At 33.8% G+C, this 23,481-nt stretch overlaps 1 protein-coding gene across 1 annotated transcript in view; it reads right to left on the bottom strand.

The window, feature by feature from the left end:
• CCDC73 (coiled-coil domain containing 73) overlaps positions 1–23,167 on the bottom strand; it is a 60,200-nt gene extending 37,033 nt beyond the window's left edge. The window contains exons 1-6 of the mRNA XM_068945260.1: positions 23,024–23,167; positions 13,417–13,488; positions 10,545–10,616; positions 9,795–9,830; positions 7,765–7,839; positions 4,158–4,196 (exon numbers count right to left, since the gene is read on the bottom strand). Of these exons, the coding sequence (XP_068801361.1) occupies positions 4,158–4,196; positions 7,765–7,839; positions 9,795–9,830; positions 10,545–10,616; positions 13,417–13,488; positions 23,024–23,155 (426 nt within the window). The 5' untranslated portion in view covers positions 23,156–23,167. The remainder of the gene's footprint in view (positions 1–4,157; positions 4,197–7,764; positions 7,840–9,794; positions 9,831–10,544; positions 10,617–13,416; positions 13,489–23,023) is intronic.
• Between the last annotated feature and the right edge of the window lie 314 nt (positions 23,168–23,481).

Raw genomic sequence — 23,481 nt, 5'->3', positions numbered from 1 at the left:
TTTTTCTAGAGATGGACAAACAAGCAAGTGTCACTAACATGAGACTTGAGGCAAATAGGGGCAAAATCTGAGTTTTTGCACTTCTATATGCATTTTTCTTAGTGTTCTTCCAATTTCTTTCTTAAGTAAGCACACCGGTGTCCCTCCCTCCTTCTCACTAGAAGAGTGGAAGTATGCTTTGTCTTTTCCCAGGGCTCTTTCCAATGAGAAAGGGAATTGGCTTGATATAGCCTCAAAAGTTCTCTTAACAGTGGCTAGAGATTACCTCTTGCCTAAACATAATTTGTGATGGCAAGCCATACTCCAGGCTTAGTGCGCAGTAAAATAAACGCAGTTTGGTTTGCCTTCTGACATCCCTCCTGAGCATATGAATCTTCTGCTCACAGTATAAAGGTCTTAAAACATTCTTTCATAGAACACAAAGAAACATCAGGAGATACTGCAGGATAGGGAGGGTATGACCCTGGAGTTGGAGCAAGACCCACAGAATCTTGCTTCTGCATCCTACTGTCTGATACTGCAAGAAGAGGAATTATTGCACTGCCCTTCACCAGTAATAAAGATAAGCTGGGATGGGGAGTGGAACTGATTGTGGCCATATGGTTTGTTGACGCACAATGATTTCTTGGTGGAACTAGATCAGGGAAATAGTTCAGGGTCAGTTAGGTGACTGGAAGAAGGCAAAGAAGGAATTGCTCATATCTGAAAAATATTCTGGAAATTGAGTCACTAGTTGGAGTTATGCAGCAAAACAGAAGGTGGTAACTGGGAGGTGAAAGCATCAGAGAAACAAAGGAGTTGTTACAACATGGGGACCTGAGGCAAGATCATATGAAAGTTATGCACAGAGCTACCAACAGTAAATTTTCAAATCAGGAGAACTGTTTCCATACTAGTTCTAACAGTTCTCACCATTTTTTCCCTCAAAATCATTACTTTTAATTTATACTGCACCACTTCGTTCACACTGTATTGTTACACAGCATAGAATAATTACAGGCAAAGTCTGGAAAAGGAAAATAGGAAAATACAAGAAAAGGAAATGAAAATAACATTCCTATCTTAGATTATTAAGAACAAATCAACTTTTAAAATGACATAACCCTTTAGATGGATTCATTTTTCGTTTCATTTGTTAGATACATTTATTTTATGAAACTAAATGGTGGAAGGAATGGCAAGGAATCTCTCAGAAAATGTCTTTATTCCTTATTCGAATGCCCTTGGCATATTCTGGCCTAGGCCAACTAGCACTCCTATAAACAGTTTCTGGACACAGTTCAGGAGACTTACTACCAGGAATGATCTAGCACATTTAAATGCAGCTTCCCTCTTTTGAAGAGGAATAGATTTTAATGCACCTGGGCCATTTCATGTCACTTGACTTTAGCTTCAACAAAAGGTCCCAAGAACAATTCATTTATCAATATAAACACAGTCAGCAAGCGAAACTATATTAATTAATACCCATTCACAGAGATATTCACCCAATCTATTTTAATCATACTAATACAGATGCTCTGAATGACTACCTTGTAGATACCAATGTCTCCCTACTGACTATACAGAGAATTTACACTTCAAATTTGCTCTTTTGGACCGCATCCAAGATTCGGTCTCTAAAACATTCAGCACCAGCCTTAGTCTTATTCTTGGTTCTGACGCTTTAGCACCATGATGCGTGTTTAAGGTTTAGGTGCTGCAAGCAGAAATGTAGTGGAGAACAGAAATAACTCTAAATGCTCATTTTCTCAGACATGCCCAGGATCAGACAATTGCAGGTTACAGTGGAATGCATGAATAGATGAAAAATTTACTTTTATTTCTTTTCTACTTTGTATCAAATTTCATTTATACTTTCAGAAAGCCCCTGAGCACTCTACACGGTATCAGCTCCCAGGAAACCAGTGAAGGAGGAAATAAAGATCTGACCAAGACTCTCTTCCTCCAGTTATTCCTTTACTTCAGCAGCAAGAGAGGGAGACAACACAGAAGCCACTTTCAATTCTATCCTGCCTGGACAACCAGCTTGGTAATAATCATCCTGTAGCCTCCTGACTGCATAAGAATTGGAATCCATATGCTGTCCAGTGCAAAGCAATTATACCGCATATAGTAATCAATACTTTCATTGTGGAAACAAGAGAAAAAAATGGAAGAACAAGAAGTCCTTCATTCCTTTGTCGTTGTACAGTTTTTCAATATAAACCAAAAATTTCCCCTATTTCAGAATTCTAGCATATTTTCATCATATGAATGATGCTAACACTATGGTTTTCACAAAAACTTGAGTGGATAGATGGCTAAAATATGGGGCATATGCAATATATGAACATTGTGTGTGCTAGATTCAAAGAACAGAATGAAATTAACAAAACCACAATAAAGTGCTACATCAATAGGGCATGCTCAATTCCTCAGCAGATACAAAGCTGCTTTTCTGACTAGCAGGGTTTCTAAGGTACCAAAGACAAACTAAACGGCACCTCTGCTTGCTCAAGATACTAGCTGGAGCACAATCTAATTTCTCGCTAACAAGCTTAAAACTGAAACAGAAATAGGTCTCAAATAAATGAACGAATTGGAATTTCCTCCATTTTACTTTTGAATATTTAGCCATTTGTGATAACTAAGAAACTACACTGGCTACTAATACTTAATTGGAAACTACTTTGATCTCTAAAACTTACCTTTTATCTCAGTGCAGATACTCAAGGAATAAAGTTGGTCGAATTTGACCCAGTCTAAAACTGTATTAACCTGCTTCTGCATAAGGCTGAAGGAAAGAATTAACTTCTATTTACTTCATTCTTTTGTCTTCATCATCTCAAATCAGAGCATCCAGTATAAATTTGGCCATGCCATAGGTATTACGTTTAGTAGTGCTACATTCAAAAGAGGATTTCTAATATGGTGTCCCCACTCAACAACATTTTTAATAATCATATTGTGTATCAAAATCACAGTACTCTAATGTTTTCAAAATATTCAAGTACTCAATTATTTACAAATTTATTTATAAACATATGAAAGCAAAATATTTGGGTAAGCAGCACAGATGTATTTCTAGTTTATATAAAAGATGTTGATTTAAATATTGTCTTTCATATGGAAAACTGAACTTGTAAGTTTTATTAATAAAAGGTAGTATGTGAAATAATACAAGTTCAATAATTTTGTTTATTTTAAATATGTTTTAGATTAGATGTATTTTAAGAATAAATGCAAGTTAAAAGTGAAGTAGGACAAAATACATTTTATGTTGCCTTTGATCTTTAACTTGTAGCCTTATCTCCCAGGTCAGAGGGCACATTATTCAATTTCACCATATTTTGTGTAAAACCACTGTAGCGTTGAAGATGACTTTCAGTACAAATGTCATGGTACTTAAAGCTAAACTGGACCCTAGTTTTTTGAGCTTCTTAATTAAAATCTCAGTTTATAATGGTCTGACAATATTATCTTTATTCTTTCCAGTTGAGCAGCAGCAGAATTTTCACAGCATTTATTCAGTCAAGCTTAGCAATGTTTCTGCAGCTCACTCTTTCACTTCCTAAAACATACAACAGGGTTCAGAGTAACTAAGCTGTCACTCTGCATAAATTTATTCTCAGTGTCAAAGGGAGTAAGCTGTACCGGATGAAATCTAAATATTCAGGGGAACTGATGTTAAGAAGTAATTCTGAAAAGATGAGGGGAAAAGAGTGAAAAGAAAATATTATCAGTTTTTCTTAAAAATAAAACAAAAACAAAAATCCCCCTTAGACTGCTCTGCTACTTCTTAAGGATGAATATGCTAGATCCTATAAGCGTAAGGGTAATGTAATTCCATTATTCATATCACATTCTATACTATTAATGTACCAAATGTACCAATGTACAGATGTACCAATTGAGAACTATTTTAATTTAGGGAGAAAAAAAATCTACGTGATAAACAGCAGCTATCAGAATATAAAAAACAAAAAAAAAGAGTGTGTGTGTATGGTTTTTTGTTTTTTTTTTTTTTTTTTAAGATTCAGAAGAGATGTCACCTCTTTTGGTTATTTGTAATTATCACTCATCATTTAAGCATTACAGTTGGTTAGCATTTGCATTATACTTTAAGGTGATATTCTATTGCCATAAAATCTGTTCTTTATTTATTAATTTCTTACCATTTCATTCAACTTCTTTTGTAAAGCGTATTTCGAAATCTGTTAAACCAAAAAGAGCTATTAATTAAATTGTAGTTACACTTTTCTAAAGAGAAAAAACACCATTCTTTTGGTATCTAAGATTTAATTCCGTTTATTGCCAATCCAGTAAAGTAATACTATTTTCAATTAATGATTACACTTTATTTTATTAGATTCACTTTATATAATTTCACTTCAATGTTTAAATGATGTAGAAAAGCTTTACACTGATTTGTTACTACAAGAACTTTGAAAAGGCATAAATCTGTGTGTCCTGACATGTGTCATAAAAATGATGTGTAAACTGACTCCAATCTGTAAACTGGATGCTTTGAAAAAAAATGAACAATATCATACCGGTAGAAATCGCAGTATTCCCTTAAGTCCTAGAAGAGTAGAAGGTGTGTTCCCTGCTGAAAAACAAACTTCTAGGAAGTAAATTAGAATGGTATGATATGAAGACTTTTTGTACCCATCTTACATGCTTTAATATTGTGACTGATATCTGAAGTCATTAATACAGTTATTTTTCATTCTACTACGTATGTTGCAGGACACCTTTGATGTCACAGAGGATTTTGACATGCATAACACTTAGCATTACAAGAGCTTCAGTTTCAATGTTTCTATAAATACTACAAGAGATACAGAGACTGTCCAGAAAAAAAAAAGAGGCCAAGGAACCCACTATGCATAAATCTTGTACAGGAAGTGTTACTTCTAGAAGAACGAAGTCTAGAGAACAATTATTTTAAAGTGGAATCTGGCTCTTCAGACAGGGATTACAGAACTGATTTAGAAATTGCTCACATCTATTTTAGCCTCATTTCCAAACAATTTTTTGGGGCCCACAGGTTCACACCGTGATTTCCTGCTTCTTCAATCCTTGTTCACAGCAGAATTTCCTAGATTTGAAGACTGAACTATATTAAACATTTAATGTTAAAGTCTTTTTTTTTTTTCAGTTTCAGCTTATCTTATTATAAGAAAGGCCAGTGGAATCGTTCACTACTCTTGCTGTCCATTTGTTATATTCAGCAAACCATGGAAGAATTTTATACACCACCTATGCTATGGCAAAGTTTGAACAAAACAACAAAACCCTTGCAGCTATTGCACAGAAAGCCAGCCATGAGAGGAAATCTCTTCTGCTTCTAGGACACCTTCAGTGTTAACCAGTTGATTAAACAAACAGTGTGATATCAAGTGTAAGCAATCTATTATAACAGGATATTAGCAAGAATGAAATATTTTGCAGAAACACGGATCTTCTTATCCGTTATTCAGAGAGAAAAGAACATGTAAAGAACTAAAGTTCCCATAGAGCATCACAAAGTCTATTTTTAATATATTGCATTTATAGCAACACAATAATTCCATCTAAACATTAAGATCAAAATATCTTCAACAATTGTAATCACTATCCTTCTAGTGGAAACAAATAAATAAGATTTCTCCAGATCATTTAGAGATCATCCTTCCTTTGGCAACTGTTAACTTTTGATTTTCTCCAACTGTATCTCATCTGTCCATACTTAACAAGATCACTTATCAGATAAATATATATCTTACAAAACACTTCAGTTCATGTAACTGAAGCTCTGATTAAATGGAGTGCTTCCAGCACATGCCTAAATGCTGTTCAAAACCAGACAGACGAGGGTTATCATTTCTTTAGTTACTGCAGAGTTAAATTATCCCTTTTACATCCAAAATAACATGAAATAATCAAAAAAAAAATCAATAATGATGATGTCTCTCTGATTTGGAGATTCATTCAGATCGAGAAATCTGAGCAAATCTAAGCAAATGTAAAGCTAATCGGTTTGTAGGAAAACATGAAAAATCTACATTTAATGTCAAGTTCTAAATATAGGATTTCACTGTCCTGAAGACTATAAATAGTTATAAATGTAAAAAGGAAATTTCATATTAAAATTGTAAATAATTCAGTCATAATAACCAAGAAATAGGTCTTCACTTTCCAGCATCATCATTTCATGGAAAATGTGTATGCTATTGTACTTATAAGACTTATACTATAAGACTTGCACATAGTAAGTCTAAGGCTTGCACTTACTAATAGTACTTACATCTGGGTTTCTACATTCCCATAAATAATACTAGGTGGCCACATACAGCACCATTTTCAAAATCTTACATCTCTCAGGGTGAAATATGACTTCCACCTTGATAGCAGTAACAGGCCACTAAAGATCACTGTTTGTAGGAGTGTCAGTTGACTGCAAAATCAAGACATCAAGGGTGGTGGTATCACCCCCTGCAAGACATCCATCCATCCTACTTAATGAATTGATACTGCTGTCTTTGCCTATACAACTTTTTTCTGATATATAAATCTTTCTTCCGATTTATAAACGAAGGTGAAAATTTCAGTCTATTTCACCTCCTAAGAATTTGTAATTAATATAAAATTCTATTTATTTTTCCATTTTAATTGTGATGGAAGGAGATCCCCCCCAAAAATAAAGAATTAAAACTATATGGGTATCAGTATTTTTGACCATAAAAAGGTAAGGTGAAAAATATATTAAAAGTAGTACAGTCAAAGCTATAGCCCAAACTGACTTATAACAAATGACGAATTTGGAAATCTTAGTCTTTTCAGGTTAAAAAAAAAAAAAGTGGAACAGGTAAACAAATGGTATCTTTCTTACAGAAAATTCTTCTTTCAATCTGAAAGTGCAATGAATAATAACCATTTTGTTTTCATTGAAATTAATGACTATCCCACTCACTTTTGGGTAAAAAAGTGATTAGAAGCTGGCAATATCTGAAATCTGGCAACACATTACAATGCTGGTTCTCATCTGTTTTGAATGTACGCCTTCACAGTTCTACTCTCTTTTATGTCTCAAACATACCTGGCTCAGTCTTTAAAAGAAAACTCACTACTAGCTATGTCCCTACTTATATTCTTGAAAAGTATAAATTGGAGGTTTTCCTTTATTTCAAATACTCATAATCAGCCACAAGAGGTGCTCCAATGTCATGTGACAAGATGACATTGGCACCAAGCGCCACCAGAGTAAATTGTGGGTTTATGCCACACAATTTTACTTTTACTGGCAAAAAGGCATTTGCAAGATACAGGTTAAGTGGAAAATACAGACACCTCCTCCTGAAACAAAGTCAAGGAAAATAATATAAAACACAGGTTGCATTGTGAGTTTAAGGCCCCGTAAGAATATTTGTTTTTGTTGAGGAGGCCAAAACTGGAATTTCCAGGCAAGATGAGAAATGTCTTCAAATCCACAGAAGGAAACAAAGAAAGAGGAAGACCATGGCAATGAAAAGAAACAATCACATTTCACACTTCATTTAGCCTTTTACTGACTCTGCAGTTCTTTTGGAACCCTCTACCTGGAGGGTTAACTTAAAACTACTCTCAACACTGAAGACTGGAACATAAACTCAGTGTTGTAGATAAGGTGCACGTGTACCAGAAAGATGAAAACAGAAGGCTCTAAGAGCTCTATAAAACAACTATTTTCTTACCAGTGAAAAGCCAAAACCAAAACACCTGCATTTCAAGGAAAGTTATTTAACAATAATAATAGTTTACCTGTAACGCCTTTAATGTTTCCTTCAGTCCATCAATTTCTTTTTCTTTTGTTTCTACAACAAGTTGATATTTTCCCTTTCAAAAAAAAGGGATACTTCAGGATTTGGACAAAATGAAGGCATTTACAACAAAAACTTAACACCAAAGTGTTACGAAAATAAAGCAGCACCCTGCTATGATAGATGACGATTCATGTGTGGAACTCAGAATTCAGCTAAATCATTTATATATAGCATATAGAGCACATATATAGCTTATACATACAGTGCATACACCATATATATATTTAGCACACATATAGATAGCACATATGTATAGCTATAAAGGGAAAAGTGAAAATATGATTATCTTCAGCACTTATGACTGCTCCGTAAGTTTTAGATTTTTCCTTTCTGGGAGAGAGGCCTGACAAAAGCTGGATTAATAAATTACTTCAGTCTAGAATAAAGATATTAAATAACCAAAAAAATGGCATCACGTAAATCCATTTTCTTATCTACTGTAGCAGGACCTTCATGGAAACAACCTCCTCAGCTTTTCCAATCCATAAAGAGATTGACCTGCATTCCGATATCATTAAAATTATTAAATATATACATACATAGATTTGTGTATATACATATACACACACACACATATGCATGTGCATGTGTGAGAGTGTGTATATGTACGTGTGTGTGTGTGTGTATAAACATACCTACAGATATATGTATTACATATATAAAATATATGAAAGCAAATGAAAGACTTCAATGGAATTAGATCAGGTAAGAAACTTAGGTAACAATCAAAACAATAAAGAGCAGAATCTAGACAACAGAGAATACTCGGGGGGGGGGGGGTGTTGAAATCCATTCAACCATTCCTGGTGTGTTCCTTTTGTTTCTAACATAGCACTGGCTGTGCAAACTCCTGAAACAACCACGATGAGTCAGAAAAACGTATATAATGTAAACTAGAGCAAAAATGGTTCTTTGCATTCAAATTCTGTCCTAAAACATAACTGTTTTTTTTTTTCCTTCCATTACTTTGGTGTAAAGTACTGAAAGTATTATTGGATTCAGCGGAAGCATTTAGAGGTTTAAAAAAAAAAAAAGAAAATTAATATAAAATTTAATTCTGAATCAATAGCTGTCATTGAAAATCCAAATCAGGGACTCGTACACAGGTTGGTATAGACAAGCTGGATGTCTTAATAACAACAAATTTTTAAAAATTTTAAAAAGAATTCAGCTAGATGCTATACATGCAGCAAAATATTTTACACCAATATACTTTAAAAACCAATTTCATCTAAGTGTTTTGTATATTTCTGTGTGAATTGTTATATACATAGCATACCCATCCACTCTTACTTAAGAATCATTTGGAAATTTAAGTGAAACAAGAGAATGCCTATGCAGACATTCACTGGCTTGACTACTTGTTCAAAACAGGGCTCTGTTATAGCCTCTGCAAATCCTGTATTCAGAGGATGAAGCAGGAGCTCAACTTGGTATAAAAACTCAGGTGGTTAAAAAAACATACTGGAGACATTCAGAAGACTTAAGAACATTGTGCTTCAGTTTAGTTTAAGTTCCTCAGCAAACTAGCTCAGCTAAACCAATAAAAGATCTATTAAAAACTGGTTTTATTAAGCCAGTTAAAATTTTTATTTCTGGTTAACTAGCATGTGAAAAAGGCTGTGACATAATGTCCCAAAATAAAGTGCAACTTTGCAAAGCTTCAATATAGAAGTATTACAGAACACTATTCTCCAGTCATTTTAGTATTAGCAGATTTTAAAATGACAATTCACAACTAACTAAAGTTCTATAGGTTATAAACAAACAAGTAATGATAGCTCACAAGTAATTATAATTCTATAGTCTATAAACAAATATCTTTTGCAAAGGCCAAAGTAAGAAAAATAGCATAAATATAATATACTTAGTTGATATTTAGAACATGTCCAGTAACCTATATAACTTTATTGTATGCTTATGCGCTTCATTGGATGACAAATAATAAGTAATTGTTACGAACAGTACCTTTTCTTCTTCCATGGCAAACACCTTTGCCTGTAACTTGATTGTCAGCAGCATAAGAAAACCAAAACAACAAATTAATACAACACATGGGATTAATTTTATTCATACAACTTGACAAGACAATACAGTTATGCTACCCTGCACAGTGCGTTTCTTTTATAACTACAGATCTACAGGAACAGCAATCTTGCAAATCACAAATTACTTTCTTTTCTCAAGACAAACAGAAAAACTCATCGCTTGCTAATCTTTTTTGTGATATTATGACTGCTGATGTAGCATTAGCAATAAAATCCATCATCATCACGTGCAAGAACAATTTCAGTTCCCATGACTGCTCTCTACAAGTTCTTCCAACACATGCCATTTGTTGATTACATATCACAGATAAAAACACAACCTTGATTTTACAGACTGAAACACGCTTTAAAACATTGAACTTCTGTATGATAGATCTTTTACCATGGGTTATGAATCTGAACTTGCAGAAGACATGCTATCTTAGAGAGAAAAAAAAGAGATTAAAAGAGGCAGTATCTTCTCCAATAATTCTGTCTATGGATTCTGTGTTTATAAATTAGTAGTAAAAAAGATGATTCCAAGGAAGACTGGGTTACCGATTTATTTGAGCTGTATATTCTATCACTTAATATGCATCAGAAAAGTATTTTAATACCATCTGATAGCTTGCTATTATGCCATCATAATTAAAAATATTTTTGTCAAAGCTGGGGGCCCTTATTTTGCTACCTGTTTTTTAAAAGTTGCCACAGCTTCTTTGTTTTGTTGATGCAATGTGTCTGTCTGATGCTGCAGAGCTTCCTGCTCATGGGAAATAACAGGAATATCTTTTAAATATCATTTGTAGAACAAATCTTACAGATAGTATTTAAGAAAAAAAAAGATTCTTAAGTGTTTTTAGAAAGACATAATCGATTAAGTAACTACGACTGAAGACTAAAGAGAGACATTTGTTAACTGGTAAATCATCTTTTTGATAGCAGCTTCTCTTCTAATGCATAATGTGGTAACAATTCTCTCATCTCTCTTGTTGCCGCTGGGACCTCCAAAAAAAAAAAAACTAACTCTCTCCAAAAAACTCTCTCCCCAAAAAACTAACTCTCATCCATTCCATCAAGCTGCAGAAGCAATCCAAAACCCATTCCCATCTTAAGACAGTATCCTGACATAGTTTCAAAGAGTTAAATAGAATTTTAATTTTCATCTCCATTAAAAAAAAAAGAATTAAAAATAATAATCCTGTTACCTTTTGATATGAACAAGAAGAGAATCTGTGAAGGTAAGCTGTTTTACTATTAAAGTACATACTCATTAATTCACCATGAGATAGTTACAGAACGTTTGGGGTTGTATCTACATTCTAATAAACAGTATGTATTACATAAACGAATACTCAAAGATGTGAAAAGCATCTTGCAGACTAAGAGAAGTTTTCACTTACAACTTATGTTCAGAGACGCTAGTTCTCTACTGCATAAAAGGCATACCAACTAGGTTAAAAAGTCAGAAATGGTACTGCTGCATCAGCAAATCAACTATTCTCAGTGGGACACATTGTAGGAATAAGTTTGATATCCACAGTTAATTAAATTAAAATGACATTTCATCTTTGGCTTGAGTTCCTATAACCTAATATTAGATAATAATTTATGCAGATATAAGTTTGGTTTCACAGATGGTCATCCTTTATGTAATTTTGTCATTGATGCCATGGGTAACAGGACAAAAGAATTAGCGAGAGCTTCATAATATATCAGTCTTCCTTATACCATATATTAGTGATGTATTTTACTTACAAAAACAACTGGAAACTTTCTACAGATACTCATTACATTATTGGTTTCCTAACAGGCCTCACAGATGAGATTATTTAATAATGTGATTATAAAAATGAAATTCAGGTTCGGGTTATATTTCCTGTGAACAGTACGTATGTGTGTGGTACATCAGAGGGTGTGAAGGGCAAAGTTACTTTTTAAAAATTATAAGCAAGATCACCTTAGATATTGTGATGTTATAGTAAGTATGAGTATACTTATTATGTTTAAACGAGTATTTTCTCCATTCATTCTAGCATTTTTGTACAGCAGCAACAATATTCATAAAATGAGGACAAAAATTTACCTATAAAACTATGATATTAAATCAGAGACTCAGCTTAAGTCATGTCCTTATTTGAAATTAGTTTGCCAGATTTAGGGTAAAATAAAATGCATATCAAATCATAGAAATGTTGGTTGAAAGGGATTTCAGAAGGAGAATACAACAGAAACCTTTTATAATCCAAGGGTAGAAACTTTCTCCTTACTTACTGAACTATGTTGAGGTCAATGTGATTCTGCATTCAGAAAGCATTAGGTCACAAATTCAATTCAAACGTCACACTTCCTAGCATTTTCATCTTACTCGACTCTCCAGAACTGGAAACTCATTTTAGCTTGCTCCTTTCAAGTTTCACAGCTCTGCATATGTGCTTACATGAAGTTACTAAAGTCTACAATTCATTGTTTACATGAGATTTGCCATGTGCTAATGTTAAATGCAAAGTCCGTCAAAAGATACAATTCATCTAACTGACTTTAAGTCCCATCTTTTTATTAATGATAAATTGAACTGTTGTTAAGGTCTCAGAAAGAATAGAAATCATCGCTTTTGAACCCAGATTATGGAGAAAGACTGCAGTGCTAGATTAAGAAAAGCAAAAAGGGTTACAAATTAAAAGCACTGCTGCTTCTACAAATATAAGATGTCTCCTGTTTTTGTATGCATATATATATCAGAAAAAAAAAAAAGCACACAGTTAGGATTATTAATTTAAGATAGTCAGGATGAACTCCAAGAAGAAATAGTCTTCCTTTACTACAAAGATGTTAAAAATCTCAGGATCAAGGATAGAGCTACTTTTTGTGATCGTAAAACACAGAGTAAAGCTTTTTATCTAGTGACCTAATGACAGGGTTATAGGTTTGATTGTATTAGCGAAAGGAATGGATTTCCTATGAAAGCATAACCTCAGGTGCCCTAACCCCAAAAAGAATGCTAGATTCATTTTACTGAAAACTTAATTCTGAACATTTAAAGTCAACAACTTTAAAGTTAAGTTTAGATTATGCTGCCTTAGCTGTAACTTACTGCTTAAAGTAAATTTATTCAGAAAAATTCTCACCCTCAAACACATTGCAAGCAAAGTTGTTGTTAGTACAACTGTACTGGTACTAGCCCTTGTCAAAGCCAAGCATAGTGCAGACAAGCTGCTGTACAGCCTCCTCCACATTATAGTCTCAAGACCCCTCATTTCAAATTAAATGTCCTATTGCTTCAAGTTCTACATCTCTTCTAACTAAAGATTTCCAGTCATGCCAAATTTTGAGATGTTACGCTTTTTTGTTAGTCAGGTTTTCAGCATACTTCTGGTAGCAACCAAAATCAATATAAGAATTACAAAAGTTTATGTCTAGACAATAAACTAGCTTCTATCACATTTTATTAGTAAAATGATAATAACCATAAAAAGGATATCAGGTCACAATTCATATTAATATTATATTAAAATTAAATTCCACCAGTTAACATATTAAAATCACATAGGAAAGTTACCAACCTTCTGCCATTCGAGTTCCTGTTTCTCAACAACAATTTTACTTATTTGATCTTCATAATGAATCTCTGTCTCCTAGTTAAACAAAAAAAGTCATAAATTTATGTAAGACCAGTACCTGCAAATTAAATACCAACAAAATTTGCGTTTTCATACTTTTCTTCCTCTACAGTCCAGTATACAGAAAAGTATGTGCCTATACACTGGACAACAAAAAGGAAGCAAAGGCTCCATATGTGGTCAAACAGCAGACCTGCCATTCTAACCAGAAAATTTACAGAATAAATAACAGACTGACATGGAGAGCAAATTAGGAACTAGGATTATAGCTACCTTAATTAACAGGAACAGTTCCCTTTTCATATGTATTCTCTTCTGCATCTTACAACAAAACCGGAGCCAGAGGGAATAGAACAGGCAGACTTATCTTAATTTCACAGCTGAAAAAAGCCTGAAGATTCTGATGAGCCAGCTTAAAATACTGAGATGAAAATAAATTCAACAAGCTAGAAGTGTGTCAAGAATCAATTGCTTATCAGTGATACAGATAATCATGGCTAATGATTCAAAATCTTGGTGATATCTTAATGATTCAGCTCACAAAGCATTATATCTCTGTTCTTTTTTGACATCTTCCAAAACAACATGAAATTTTTGTTAGCAATTGGTTCTGTTATTATGTCCGTACTTTGCAAAGTTTTTCAAAAGTATCCTTTATTAAAAAAATAGTGAGAGATAATAAAAATGTTATTCAGTTATGACTTAGAAGAAAAAGTGAAACATTTATCATAACTTTTTGTGTCAAGAAGCCTTCCGACCTACCATACGGAAACAAAAAGTTAGAGAGAAGTCATGGAAATTCAACATAGTTTTGATAAGGTGAGCTACCAGACCATCTGAAAAGAAGATTACGAAAGTCTAAAGCTTACTTCACAAGCCAGAAAATAGACTAGTAACAGCTGGGAAGAGCTCTGTTACTGCTCCTATCCTTACAGGAGTATCTTGTCAAGAATCAAACTGCTACTGTGATAATAAAAGAAACCTGTCTGCTGATAATCAAGGTTACTAATAATTCAGGGGAATTTTTCTGAAACGTTCTGGTATTAAAGTAAAATGTTCCTACTTGGAATCAGCTACCCTTTAGAGTCAAATTTTTATGAGTATTGGCCTTATTTTACAAATACAATACTCCAAGCAAAATAAGTTCTCCTACCAGAGAATTATGACTTCTCTCAAGAACAGTATTTAGGCTTTTGATTTATGTTGTGATAAGCAACTCGCTGCTGTCCTGTTATTGCATACACTCAAAACAATTAATATCCTTTAAAGACCCAAAGAGCTACATTAATATGTTGCTCTGCACTTAAAAAGGCTAATTTCATGCCTTCTCTCAGCCACACAGATTGCTACCTTGAACAAGTGACTACATTAAGGTTAAGATTGCCTTCTCTCTGATGAACAAGTGCACCAGTAGCACTTATTGAGGACTTCAGTGCGATACATTCCAGCAATGGTCAAACTGACTGTGTGAGGTGAGAGAGTACTCCGAAAACTTGAAACATGTTCTGAATTACTGAATTTTGATATATTTTGTGCAGCACTATGCTTGTTTGAGTTCATCTTCCCCATTACAATCCAAAATCTGCATTCTAAATTGATGAAAAACAGTGCTCATGAAATGACCTACACTTCAACAGCCCAGACTACCGCAAAAAAAATGGCTGTAGTCCTCACGGAAACAAAGACAGCTCAAACGAACAAACAAAACCAACCAACGAAAAACAAACAAAAAAGGGATTTAGGGACAGCTCTAGTGCAAAATTAAAAGCAGGCCTTAAACAAATTATTCTCTTGATAAGTGTTAAGCAAATCTCTGCTGACTGACAATAATTAAACTACTATTACTTACCATGAAAAATCACCTTTGGATAAATTAATAAATTTTCTGAAACAGTAAGGAAAAGAACAAACTGAGGCTCTTCCTCCTTCTAGTGAAGCAGATAATACAAATGGTTGGCTGCAAAGAATGAAGCATGCTGCATCTTTAAGAAATGAAAATTCTTTCCTAAACCCAGTACAAATAGAGGGTTCCAGGTTTTTAATACAAAGATATTTACAATGCTACAACCAGTACAAGTCTGTTTTAAAGTTTTCTAACCCTTTTACACCTAGCGTAACATTTCATTCATAGTCCCGCTGTACTATCCATAGAAACACTGCACTCTCAGCAGAAATGAAATGGCAAAGTATGTCCCAAAGGGATTTAAAACAAGTTTTTAATAGTGATATTGTTTACACATTTTAGGGTCAAAAATGACTTCCTTGATTAACAGGAAGTTTAGAGGTACATGTGTGGACAGAAATAACACGTCTGTCCACATGAGGGTGCTCCTAAGTATTTCAAAAATTGCCTGCTGGACCTAAAAATATGCCTCAAAACTCATGTAACCTTTAAATATAAAATAGTGAACATACATTTAACATTAAAATTTGACCCACAAAGAACTAGCAAAAAGTTCTTTAGCTTTTGTTTCTCTGATATGTGCCAACACGATATAGCTGGAGACCCAAAGATTTCATATGCCTTAGTAAAAAAAAAAGAAGTTAAAAAAATGAAAAAGATAACAACGTGCCCCAATTCTGCCTTAAAAAATAGCACTTTGGAGTTGCAATGTCTTTGTTTTCCCATACTTAACCTAAAAGTACTGAATGAAAATATATCCCCCTAAGTTCCCTAGAGATGACAAAAACAAATTATTCTGACTAACAGTTTCTTATAATAGTTTAACAGTAATTCATGCCATTAAGAAACAAGTGTGATTAAAATGATGCATTATTAGCAAAAGTCTTGTAGAAATTTGTAAGCAGCGCAGATCATAAAACCTCACCCTTAAATAGGCCATGAAAATTATTCCTTAACTAATCAAAAAAATGCACTGTAGTTGTATTCTTCCCTAACTCCAGGCTACATGTTTCTATCACTTCCTTATGCAGACACTATCATATGTAAGGCTATTTGATAGACGAAAGCAGGATTTCGATCCAGTGAACAACTAAGCAGGGAGAAGGGAGCCAGTTATCCCCTGGATCAGATGTGGCCTCATGGAACCCAAGAGTTTGTACCAGTGCAAGAGAAGCAACAAGAACACACTGCTGCAGGAGTTCTAGCATGGAGTTACATCAATATAAATTAGGAGTAAAACTGCCCACAAAGCAGATGAAGTATTTGCACAATTGAGTGCATGTCATGAAAACAAGCTTGTTCATGATGTCAGCTATTTTTTGAAGTACATATCTTGATAATACGCAAACCAATTACACTATGGTTGTTGCAGTTCATTAGATTCTATATGTAAAATTGTAGCCTTCTCTTCTTTACAAACATCACTTACTTCGGTGTATTTGTTAAGCCAAAAGCACAGGTTTAGAGTATTTATACAACAAACTTTCAACAGCAGCCTAACATCAGAAAAGAAATACGGCTTATGAGAATAAAATAACAAATATAAAAAAGCTTAGTATATGCAGTGCAATTCTGACTTCACTAAAACTAATGGCAAAAATATCACCGATTTCCATTGTTGTTGGAGATCAACAAGTATCCAGCCAAACTCAACTTACCATGAAATAAAGAGATAAGAATGTAATATTTCAAAGGGGAGCAATATAGCAAATACTAATGTTATAAACTCCAACTTCAAATTCAAAACTGCCATTCAAATGGACTAGGCTTACCTAAACACAACAGTTACCTAAATGCAACCAAAAGTCTTTAGTGCATATACGAAGGAAGTTATTTTAAAACCAAAATAATTTATTTAAAAAATGGAACAGGCAGACAATTCATAATCAAACATGCACACCATTTCAATTTTAAAATGTGTAGGTAAGAATTTTAAATCTGAATGAGAACACTGAAAAATAACATACCTAAAAATACATCTGGGCATGTATTTAGTTTAAAATTTTGATATTATTCCAAGAAATAGCACATTAAAATTTAAGACTCAATTATAATTAGTAATTGCCATATCTATGCCAAATACTTTACGTTTAACTAAATAAATACAATAATATAATAGTTTGAAAACTGCATTTAATTCAATTTTTAATGAACTCTTTGCTTTAAACACTAAAGAGGATAAGAACCAAGTGAACAACACTCCTCCAATTTACTCCCAAATCTACTTGTATCCCGAATCCTAAAGGAAAATCTGGAAGCTATCAAAAAACGTGTATATATGTAACTACTACTGAGAAAAACAGTAAACGTAATAAATACTCAAAGTAAGAATGACAATTATATGATTAAAAATGTTCTCTTGTGAAATGACTAACAATTATAAGCCTTATCCATCATTTTTACTTCTTTCAAAGGACATTTATAGTTCACCTATTTTGAACTGAAAGCTTTTAAAAGTTGTGTGAAGCATTTTTTTTAAAGTTCCTACAGCTGTTTAATAAGACAAAAATGTTGTTATACTTACGAGCATAATATTATACACAACTTTGATGAGTTATCAAAGAATACAAAACCTTAAGAGTGTTTATTTTTTATTAGATGCCTTAGGACTACATGAATTTAAGTGTTTTTATAAAAAGACTACCATAACAATAAAAGAGGAGTAATTTGATGGTTTATTTACTCGTTATAACCTTTAGAAAGTGTCAAGCCTTCTTTAAAGTGTTTGCTTCAGGCTGTAGTTTTACAAGACGGGCTGTGGATTGGTCAAGCCCCCTCGATTCTTGACCCTGAACAGATTTAGGAACAGAGTACAGCTGGCTCATGTCCAAGCAGCCAAAACTGCTGCTAGGTACTTTTATTATCTTTTTTCAAACTCATAATCTACCTCCTACGAAATTGCACATCCAATTTCTCATGCAGCTCAATCAAATAGCATTCACAGAAACTCAGTTTCTGATTGTCTTCTAGTATAATTAGAATACCCTTCATAAACTAAACAATCAAGTACCACTTTTGGTAGACTTCATGGATATTCTTAAGTTTTGTTCCCAGGACAAACATTAACGGCAGAGAAAACATTTGTTATAACAGCTTTATTCTAATTTTAGTTCCTGATAGCTATTAAGATCCAAAAACATCCTAAGACAGTTAATTAAAACTTTGAATAACCATGTCTTTGGAATTTATTCTCAAAAGTATTCCTTATTCAGAAGCATACTATCAACTGCTTGTTCACACAAGCAGAGAAACAGAAATGTATCCCAACCACCTTTTTTCCTTTGGAAACTTTGCATTGCTCCGTCTTTAATTCCACAACAAGACTGCAATTGTTCTATATTTAAATAAAAATCATCTATATGTATTCCTTTAATTGCTTGCATTTGATGCTTACAATATTTTTCTCTCCAAATAATCTGTTCCTAATCAAAAGCCACATTATTTGCTAAAACAGAAGTTATAACCTAACACACTGCTTACTGTCTTAACGAACAATGTTGTACAGCTCTCCATTATGAGACTGAGGAACTTGAAGTTTGCTTATTCTTTTATTTCAGGATACTTTTTTTTTTTCAGCTTTTCTTGGTTCCACAATTCTGTTAAAGAGTACCCTAATTTATACTTAGGCAGAAATCCAGTTATAAGACTACTGAGACTTCTTGTTCTGTTTCTCTGGTACCTACATTAGTAGTGCCCTATTTGTCAGCTTCTAGGCAAAAAGCTAAAAGTAACCTTTCTATCCTATGTTATTTTATCATTGCTTCTTCCCCCCCCCATTAACTTTTCTTCTTATTCCATAACTTAAGAAAATGAAATTAAGCTTGTCACTATGCTTATTATTTGTTAGCTCTCAGAATTTTCTTGTAATAAACCTCACCAAAATCTTTAATTCCCCTAGCATCCTCTTCCATTCTATAAAATGTTTTTGCCTTACTTCACTTTTACAAAAGTGATTGTCCCTCTCATTAATACCAACTTCAAAATGTAAAATTTGAAAGATATCTTTCTTTCATGATTCTATCCTCATCCCATACAACAGCTTGGAGATGCCTTAAAACCAAGCTCTTTTCTCACTAAATTAAAAACAAACAAAAATACACACAGAGAAAGTTTCAAATCCACATTTTTGTTCACTGAGGATTATCCTGTCCCTTGGACTGCTCATATATCTACTGCAGGTGCCTCTGATTCCTTTTTGCCAAATTTCTACCACTCTTAATTTTACTGCTATTCCACGCATCTGAAGATGGTTCTTCTTCTGCACAACATCCCTCCAGTAAGGTTTAGTTTTTGCCCTATCATAACACTTCTGTTATTTTCATTCTAGATATACCATAACCAATATGACCATTATGAGCATAATTGGCAAGTCTACCAATGTTTTAATACCTGTAAGAGCTCAAGGGTAATCCTGCTTTGCTCCTCTTGGTAAGTAAGTTCATGGTTTCATCAACTTTCTTTACTTAATACCTCAAATATCACTTTTTCTTTTGGACATAAGTGATACTTCCAAATACAAATCTTCAAATTTCAACTCAACTTGCCCACGTTATCGGTGTAGCACAGCTAATTAGAAGAGGTAGCTCTGCTAGCACAACTACATACATCTTTTCCATTCTGGCACTGGCACATTTGTGCTAACTCTGGTATCGTTGCATGGTGCAACACTGGGCAGTGCAAACCTCTTCACAGGTTGTCAGAAAGCAGAAGTGCATTCTAGGAATGCAGGAAAGTAATTAAGGATGAGCAGAGCTCATACACGTCCTCCCCCTAAGAAAACCTGGAAAAAGGCCAATGTGCTAATGAAGTCATGTTACAAGAGCCAAAGCCATAACAAAGGTAAAATAAAAGGAATTGCAACAAATTTGTGCAAATCTAGCTGAAAGGAAGAACACATATAGCTCAGCAGAACAAGGGTGAACTAGAGCTTCTGCAGTCAGCTACTGGAAAAAAGCTCAAGATAACGCGTTGTGAGCGCCAAAATATCTGCATCATGACAACAGGCTACAGGTTTCAGGATTTGTCTTTTTTTATGAAGAGGGGGGAAAAAAACAACAAAAAAGAACTTTTTGTATTTTCTTTCTCTGTGACTCCTCACTGATCATTTTGTTATCCAGCATAAAATTAAGTACAAAAGAGAGGTCTAAGTTACATAAGAACAGAAGAAGGCACAACAGAACACAGGCAAAAAAACAAGGAAAGGAAAAATAGGGAAAAGGAGCATTAGGTACAGGGAGGGAGAGCAGAGTCAATAGGAACAAAATGAGACCTACTGGAGCAAAACCGTAGGAGCATCTAGCACATTCCTTTGCACTACATGAAATTGATCCCCGAAGGTGTGAGATGCCCACACTCCTGTGCGGTGAGCACAGATATGAATTCCCCTGACAAATCAAAACATCTCACTTCCCTCTCTAGTGACTGATTCTCATACAACCTGCTACTTCACCACACTCCTTCGGCTCAAGCAATAGAATTCTGTTATACAGTACATTAAAATATATTGAAGTATGAAACCTGTCAATAACTGCAAGTCAGTACAGCCCTAGCTTACAAAATTCTGGCTTTTCGTACAAGGTAAAATATTTCATCTAAGGTAAAGCCACAGGTCAAAGACAAAATGGAGAGTAAAATTCATTACACTTCGCTATCCTGCCTCCATTGGACTATCAAACTACTATGAGCCTCGTGAGCCACTTGGAAAGGAAACGGCAAAAGAAGTGAGAAACCAGCAGACCTTCTGTTCTGCCTTTCACTTTCCTATTTAGTGGATAACATGATTTAAGCTGGTCTGTTTCATTCTCGTCCATGGAAAAACTACCTCAGCAGAAGGCAAGTGCTATAATCCTCTAAGCTGGCACTATTTTTTGATCTGTTCCTAAAGTATGAGATCTATGCACTACCTTTTTCTCAGAGCAGACAGTAAATTTACCAGATAACCTTGCGGTGGTTGGATATGCAATAGGTTAATAACTAAAATCAGGAAAGGATTTTGTACCACAATTTTCAAGCAAAAACATCCAGAGTTCTACTTAAAAAAGGAATGGGACTACATGTGGCCATACTCTTAATCAAAATTATTAATGTTTTATATTCAAATTTTCAGACTTTAGTACTAAAGAAGTAGCCCTGAACTGATTGGCACAGCAAATACAAAAAACACATGCAGGGATATTGTAAGCTTTCAAACTGACGAGCTGTAAAATATTTGACTTCTTTGGACTTAAATTTGCAATTACAAAGACATAAATATTTTGCGGGATAAATGAAGGCATAAGTGTTTTAAAAACCGAGGGACAGATCTTACGGATGGGAATTGACTTCTGGCTCGAGACATTAGCATTCACTTTGAAATTAAAAACATCTTTAGCCAAAAAATGGCTTATCCTCCTGAGGAAGCCTGTACAAAACCACAGTCACTTGCTCTTGTAGTACAGTAGACAAAACAGACAAACAAAAATAAAAAATTACAGAAGATGAAATTTGAAGGCACTCTCCACGAATTCAAACATTTTAGGCTTTGACCAAACATATCAAAAATGCAAAACCAGGTTAAAAAGGAGTTTGGCTAACAGACCTCCTATGGAAAAGTTTGGTCTAAGAATATAGGTAAGTAGAATCCTTCAGATTTTACTTTTTAATATAAAAATAGTTAGACCAGACTAAACACTACCATTGTAACAGAGTCTAGTGAATAGACCTTGGTAACTTTCAGTACTACTGCATCAGAAAAATAGTATCGGGTGGCTTTTTATCTTGGATATTTTACAGCAGTCATTCTTTTGTTTATGGTTTTTAAAGAGAGGATTATAGCATTTAACTTAGATCAAAATAAGCATAAATCAAGCATGTCATTAATGCTAAAGTTTTTAAAGTAATAACACACATCTTTTGAACAGGTCAAATTCATCAAATACCTAAAGTATGTCTTTCTGCCTTTCAAAAATATAATGGCTCAGAAACTCTTAAGAGAAAAATAAAATCAAATGTATACATACATACAACTGAAAAATTAACCACAGAAAAAATAACTGCCTTTAACTATGCAGAAACAATTTTACCTTAGTACCTCATTGTGATTCTGTTTTTAAATGCCCAAAACTCATATATTTAGTATTCTAGGGCTCTAGCCTAACAGAGTAGCAATTAGCTCTTTGCTCTCTTCTGTTATTCAGAAAAGCACAAGAAAAAATAAAACAGGTCAAAAACTCTTCTTTCCTTGGAAATCAATATCTGTTAAATGAGAAAGACTGTTATCGAGTTGGCAATGACTTGAATTAGCTGTCTTTCCTTTTCATATCAAAGGCTACTCTTAAAGATATGAAATGACTACAATAAAGTATAAAATTTTAATACAGTTTTTTTTTTTGGACAACATCCTGGTGATCAACTCTGATAATTTTGCAGATAAGTCTAAGAAAGCCGGATTCACGGTTACCACTCAAGCATGCTGTCTTTCAGCTGCCCAGAAAGAAATTTCAAACACAAACACTACCTAAATCTATGTTTTCAAATGCAATCCTGGTTGGTGGATTATTTAAAATACTATATGAAATTTACACACAGTTGAACAGGATTTTCTATGATCACATAAGGGAAGACAGAAATAAGACAAAGAAATGCTGAAAACAATCTAAACACATTTACCCTTCTTATACGCAGCTCTTCTATTGCCTCCAACAAACTTGTTTTAAAATCTAACAGTCGAATAGAAAGTAATGTCTCTGATGGACTTTGAAGAGTAGAGTCAAGTGCCTTTGTCTTAAAGTCTTCATCCATTCTTTAATTTTTTTTCTGCAAAATAAAAATGTCTTCAGTTTATCTTTAAAGAGATACAAACTTTAAAACTTGCAAACATGGAAGTAAATTCCTTTCAAAAAGAGTAAAACTACTATTTATAGCCAATATATAATTATTACCATTTTTATTTTAAATAAATGTGTGGTATTGTAAACGAAAACAAACAGCTTTATCATTAATTCACCATATCCCTTTGTTTTTCCTCTTTAATTTTTGGCTTGTTTTTAAATAAAGATTACCATGTATGAAAAAGGAAGTAGTACAGGTTTTTTCCAGAGTAACTGCCCTGCACTGGCATGCAGGAA

This window comes from Struthio camelus, chromosome 5 (genome assembly GCF_040807025.1).
Source record: "Struthio camelus isolate bStrCam1 chromosome 5, bStrCam1.hap1, whole genome shotgun sequence".
NCBI classification, from domain to species: domain Eukaryota; kingdom Metazoa; phylum Chordata; class Aves; order Struthioniformes; family Struthionidae; genus Struthio; species Struthio camelus.
The sequence above is the reverse complement of the archived record's forward strand: the minus strand, read 5'-3'. Positions and strand labels throughout refer to the sequence as shown.